Source organism: Myotis brandtii, unplaced genomic scaffold, assembly GCF_000412655.1.
Source record: "Myotis brandtii unplaced genomic scaffold, ASM41265v1 scaffold528, whole genome shotgun sequence".
Taxonomy (NCBI): Eukaryota; Metazoa; Chordata; class Mammalia; order Chiroptera; family Vespertilionidae; genus Myotis; species Myotis brandtii.
The window spans coordinates 169,778-176,169 of NW_005369930.1; the positions used below are offsets into that span (position 1 = coordinate 169,778).

The window sequence follows — 6,392 nt, forward strand, 5'->3', positions numbered from 1 at the left end:
CATCTTCTAAGAGCAGAGAGTGCTCCCTTGACTAACACACCAGTCACTCTGTGTCTCTGCAACTCCACCTTGACCTCTAGTCACCAGTTCTCTCTCCTGACTTCCAACAGCTTGGAAGAGCAGAGTAAGACCAATGGTGGGGCCACGATATGAGCTCCCAGTTCCCATCTCAGAGCTCTCGCTGACCCACAGCCCCAGCCACACTCCTTATTTGCTGTATGTTAATAAGCATGATGGGCTATTATGAGATGCCCAAAGTGAACCAACCATGGTCCTTCGGTACCATGGAACCTGTCTCCATAGTGACATGAAGGAAGGAACCTAAATACACCCACAACATGAATGGGCCTCAAACTTGTTAATTAAATGTCATTTCTAGGAAATTTTAGGAAAGGCATATCTATTCTATTGTGAGAGAAAATGGGTCTGTGTTTGCCTGAGATCAAGGTGAAGGTGGGCTGCAGAGGGCACAGGGGAATTTTGGGGTGATGGTGGTGATGGAGTATCTAGCTATTGATCAAAGCCCTTCACTTGGGTCCCTGAAGATGGAGTTTTGTGGTATGTGTATTATACCCAATAAAGCAGATTCAAAACAAGGTGAAATTACACCCCCTCAGGTTTCTATCCACTTAGAAGACTTCTCTACCAGCTCTATGAAGTTGACTTGTTTATTATCATTCCTTTTTTTTCTCCAGTAGCTAATGAGTGATTGATTATATATAATGTGTCCACCAGAGCTCCTTAAACTATACTGCACTTCAACTTTGACCAGTACTTTTAGGGTTCCACTCCTTTCACTGGAGATATTGAGCCATTCTATGCTGGGAAGGAGGGGGCACCCAGGATCTAGCTATTGATCAAAGCCCTTCACTTGGGTCACTGAAGATGGAGTTTTGGGGTATGTGTATTATACCCAATAAAGCAGATTCAAAACAAGGTGAAATTATACCCCCTCAGGTTTCTATCCACTTCGAAGACTTCTCTACCAGCTCTATGAAGTTGATTTGTTTATTGTCATTCTTTTTTTTCTCTAGTAGCTAATGAGTGATTGATTATATATAATGTGTCCACCAGAGCTCCTTAAACTATACTGCACTTCAACTTTGACCAGTACTTTTAGGGTTCCACTCCTTTCACTGGAGATATTGAGCCATTCTATGCTGGGAAGGAGGGTGCACTCAGGTGTTCCCATCTCCTCTGCCTCTGTGTGAAGGAGGGGCCAGCCTCTTTCTGAGAGGAGCGCTAGCCCTGCCCAGACACCAACAGGGGGTGTGCAGTCTCCTGGAGCCTGAGGGGCCAGCTCTGATGATGTCGGTGGGTTTGGCAGGGGGTTAACGTGATGTGCGTCCCACCGTGCAGGTGGAGAACAAGGAGCTCAAGCAGAGGATCCTCTCGGAGGCGGTCAAGTACACTGACAAGTTCAGCCAGGCCAGCAAGGACTTCTGTGAGGCACTACTGGAGAAGGACCCGGAGAAGCGCCTGGGGTTTAGAGATGGGACTTGTGATGGGCTCCGAGTTAACCCCCTCTTTAAAGACATTAATTGGAGACAGCTCGAGGCAGGTACTGTTGGCATGCCTTTGGATCTGGGTGGGGGGACAAAGGGGCAGGTCTGTTCGGTGACTCTTGCTTGCCCAACCCATCCTGTAGTCATCATCTAGGCTTAGCTCAATGTCAGCAGAGCAGGGACACCTGGTTGATGCTCTTCCCATAGCTACCCTCCAGCCCCCTAGGAAAACTACCACCCTCTAGTACTCTATTCATCCCCCATGCACCCAGGAATATGTGTTCATGGATTAGGCCTTTTAGGACACCTGCTGGAGTTTGGAAAAGGTTGATGTAATATGTAGGGAATATGCTGGCTGACCTTTGATCCAAGTCTGCTGTTTTGCATTTCCATACCCTGTTCTTTCATGGAACCCATGATCCACAACAAGGCAGGATTGCTCAATCTGTCTGTTTGGGAGAAATTCATTCCTTCAACCAGCATTTGTTATCAAGTGTCACGTGCAGGCTCCTGTGTATGTGTGTGCATGTATGTGTCTCCGTGTGTGCACATATGTGTGCATGTGTGTGCCTGTGTCTGCAAGTGATAAGTGTAGGGCACAATCACATGCCCAGAGTTTACAACCAGGGTATGTAAACATGTGACTAGGTGGCAGGAGCCCCAGAACAGTGAGTAGTCACAAAATTCCTTTTGCAGGAAAGGGTCAGAGCAGAGGTGGGTCCTGGCTGATCTGAAGGGGGCTCACCAGGATGGGGTGAGGGCACACAGCTCTGAGCGATTAGAACCTGGAGTAGTTGAGCCAGGGTTAGTCCTGAGGTCACTGCAATGGTGTGGCAGCCCATCCATGAGCTGAAAGGAGGGAGGGGGTGATAGGTGAGAGGGAGGCAGGGTCAGTCCTGGGCGACCGAAGTACTGTGTCTGGTGATTGGAGAACCGCCTCCTGAGCAGGTTAGAGAGAAAGCTGGCTTTGGAAGGATGAGAAGCTCAGCTCTGAGCACGTTGGGTTCCAGGTGTCTGACCTGCATACGGTGGTGCCCAGGGGAGGCTGGCTTGAGGGCACGAGTATGGGGTGTGCAGTGAGGAGGGGTAAGGCAGCATGAGGGGAGGAGACCATGTTGGGCAAGAGCACACTGTCCTTCATGTCGGGGCTCTGTGGGGGACGCCCAGGATACTCTCAGGTGTGCTGATTTCTTTGTTAGCCACTCAGACACCCCTGCAGGAAGGGCAGCAGCCAGGCCATGGCCCTGCTCCCTGAGCCATTGCACATCTGTGTTTTCTGTCTTCCGACAGGGATGCTGATCCCCCCCTTCATCCCAGACTCCAGAACTGTCTATGCCAAGAACATCCAAGACGTAGGGGCCTTTTCCACAGTCAAAGGTGTGGTCTTTGAAAAAGCGGACACAGAGTTCTTCCAGGAATTTGCCACCGGCAACTGCTCCATTCCCTGGCAGGAGGAGATGATTGAGACGGGCATCTTTGGGGAGCTGAACGTGTGGCGTGCTGACGGGCAGATGCCCGATGACATGAAGGGGATCACCGTGGAGGAGGCTGCTCCCTCCTCCAAGTCAGGAATGTGTCTGGTTTCCTAGACGTGGAGGAAAGGGGACCTCCCTCCGCAGCTGGCAGGGCTGAATAGGCCTTTGTGAGTCAGTGGAGTGGAACCCATGATCCACAACAAGGCAGGATTGCTCAATCTGTCTGTTTGGGAGAAATTCATTCCTTCAACCAGCATTTGTTATCAAGTGTCACGTGCAGGCTCCTGTGTGTGTGCATGTATGTGTCTCCGTGTGTGCACGTATGTGTGCATGTGTGTGCCTGTGTGCCTGTGTCTGCAAGAGAAAAGTGTAGGGCACAATCACATGCCCAGAATTTACAACAAGGGTATGTAAACATGTGACTAGGTGGCAGGAGCCCCAGAACAGTGAGTAGTCACAAAATTCCTTTTGCAGGAAAGGGTCAGAGCAGAGGTGGGTCCTGGCTGATCTGAAGGGGGCTCACCAGGATGGGGTGAGGGCACACAGCTCTGAGCGATTAGAACCTGGAGTAGTTGAGCCAGGGTTAGTCCTGAGGTCACTGCAATGGTCTGGCAGCCCATCCATGGGCTGAAAGGAGGGAGGGGGTGATAGGTAAGAGGGAGGCAGGGTCAGTCCTGGGCGACCGAAGTTCTGTGTCTGGTGATTGGAGAACTGCCTCCTGAGCAGGTTAGAGAGAAAGCTGGCTTTGGAAGGATGAGAAGCTCAGCTCTGAGCACGTTGGGTTCCAGGTGTCTGACCTGCATACGGTGGTGCCCAGGGGAGGCTGGCTTGAGGGCACGAGTATGGGGTGTGCAGTGAGGAGGGGTAAGGCAGCATGAGGGGAGGAGACCATGTTGGGCAAGAGCACACTGTCCTTCATGTCGGGGCTCTGTGGGGGACGCCCAGGACCCTCTCAGGTGTGCTGATTTCTTTGTTGTTAGCCAAGACACCCCTGCAGGAAGGGCAGCAGCCAGGCCATGGCCCTGCTCCCTGAGCCATTGCACATCTGTGTTTTCTGTCTTCCTCCGGGGATGCTGATCCCCCCCTTCATCCCAGACTCCAGAACTGTCTATGCCAAGAACATCCAAGACGTAGGGGCCTTTTCCACAGTCAAAGGTGTGGTCTTTGAAAAAGCGGACACAGAGTTCTTCCAGGAATTTGCCACCGGCAACTGCTCCATTCCCTGGCAGGAGGAGATGATTGAGACGGGCATCTTTGGGGAGCTGAACGTGTGGCGTGCTGACGGGCAGATGCCCGATGACATGAAGGGGATCACCGTGGAGGAGGCTGCTCCCTCCTCCAAGTCAGGAATGTGTCTGGTTTCCTAGACGTGGAGGAAAAGGGACCTCCCTCCGCAGCTGGCCGGGCTGAATAGGCCTTTGTGAGTCAGTGGAGCCCTCGCGTGGTGACAGGCAGCTCCCGCCTGTGTGGCCAAGCTGTTCACAACAGGGGCAGGAGAAGGAGGCACAGAGCCACTAGACCCCCAGGCCCAGGGTCGGGAGCTTCCGCTTGTAAATAGTCCACTTCTTTTGCCCCATTTCATACAAAAAAGACACAACCATGGCTCCTGGACAGAGTGCAGCAACAATACAGAACTGTCCAGGCTCCCGTATGGACCTGCAAGTTGGCGGCGGTGTTGAGCAGCTGGGCAGATGGCTGCTCAGACGAGAGGACACTCAGTTTGGGTTTCCTGGCACCTTAACTGCAACTTCCAAGAGCCCCATCCTCGGTGGAGGCCTTCTCTTGGTTGGTCCAGGGTGTGGCAAACCACAGCCCTTGGGCTTCGGGGCACTGTCAGAGAGGCCTGGACTGGTCCCCCTTCACACCCAGTTCCTGTTCCTCCTGCCACCTGGTGGCTAGCAGGGCCCTGGGGACATGCCCTCAGCACCCCCTGACCCTCAGGAAAGGAGTGGATCTTGACAATCAATGGCTTTGGAGGGTTGCTGGCCAAAACTAGGACCCAACTACCTCCTTTTTGCTCTAGAGCCTGTGTAGGAGGGATGACCCAAGCCCTAAGCAGGTGTGTGTGGTACAGATGATTGCTAGGTGTAGACTCTCTAGTTCTGTGGAGGCATTTCAAGTGTGTTCCTTAGAGTTACCTTCTGCACATGAAGACTTTACAGCACCCTGGGACTGGTGAAATAAACCCTACCAGAACTGTCCTTCTCTCCTGGCTGTGGTGTGGTCTTGTAGAGTCATAGGATGCTCTGGACGGGCCTTGGATAGGCATTGAGTACTTTCTGGTCTGTGATCTGAAATGACCACCTGGTACATTTCCCTGGGCAGGCCCAAGATGAGGGATCCGGGGGTGGAGGGACGCTAAGCTGTTGGCAGGACAAATCACCATACCCTTCCCTAAGTCTGGTTTGTTTTCTAGACTAGTACATTCGGATAAGGTAATGGCTATAAATTTCACTTCACTACATTCTGGTGCAAGAAAAGACCCATTTATAATTTTTCTGAAGACATTTGTTCTGCACTAGGTACCCATGGCCCCGAAGGGTGATTTAAGCAGCCTCAGTGGTGGGGGTGGAGGCCTGACCCTTGCCCCCTCTGGCCACCATCCCCACCTGCCAGTCTGGGGCCCATGGTGCCTGATGGTGGAGACCCTTCTGTTTTTGCACCAGATTCACCAGCGAGAACCTTTCTGCCTTTATCTTATGGTTAGATAAAACACAGCCGGTTACATTTGAACTTCAGATAAATAAGTAATTCTGTAAGTGCATGTCTCAAATTATTGCATAGGACATACACTAAAACATTGTTCATTGATTTTTGGCTAAATCTGGCATGCCCGTGACTTAACCTATGAACAAGTGGATAGTTATTCCATTGAACTCACAGGTCTGTTGGGTTATAATCACAAAAGCAACTTATTTGTGACTTTAGCTGTGTCTCTGAGTCTGTTCAGGCCTGTTCTTTTCTCTTCCCCACCCCCACAAACTCAGGTTGGCCCCATGTATTCACACATAGGCAATCAAAAGTCCTGTAGTCACTTTATTTTTAAGAAACTTTTAAACCCAGCTGGTGTGGCTCAGTGGTTGAGGTCATGGTTTGATTCCCAGTCAGGGCACATGCCTGGGTGCTGGCTCAATCCCCAGTGTGGGGCATGCAGAAGGCAGCTGATCAATGATTCTCTCTCATCATTGATGTTTCTATCTCTCTCTCCCTCTCCCTTCCTCTCTGAAATCAATAAAAATATATTTAAAAACACACACGTTTAAAATAAAATTTCACATAGAGAAAACGAATTCTGGATGCTCAGTCAATAACCACATTGTGACACCTGAAACGCCCCACAGGTGCAAGAACCAGGACCCTACTGGCACCCCTCCCAGCCCCGTGCCCCTCCCTGCTGCTTCCCTGCCCAGAG

The 6,392-nt window shown here is 51.3% G+C and overlaps 1 protein-coding gene across 1 annotated transcript in view; it reads left to right on the forward strand.

Annotated features, from left to right (window-relative positions):
- Positions 1-5,791, forward strand: part of GRK1 (G protein-coupled receptor kinase 1) — a 19,560-nt gene extending 13,769 nt beyond the window's left edge. Inside the window, exons 6-8 of the mRNA XM_005877683.2 lie at positions 1,360-1,561; positions 2,796-3,141; positions 4,395-5,791. Coding sequence (XP_005877745.1) covers positions 1,360-1,561; positions 2,796-3,094 — 501 coding nt within the window. The 3' untranslated portion in view covers positions 3,095-3,141; positions 4,395-5,791. The remainder of the gene's footprint in view (positions 1-1,359; positions 1,562-2,795; positions 3,142-4,394) is intronic.
- Positions 5,792-6,392: the final 601 nt, after the last annotated feature.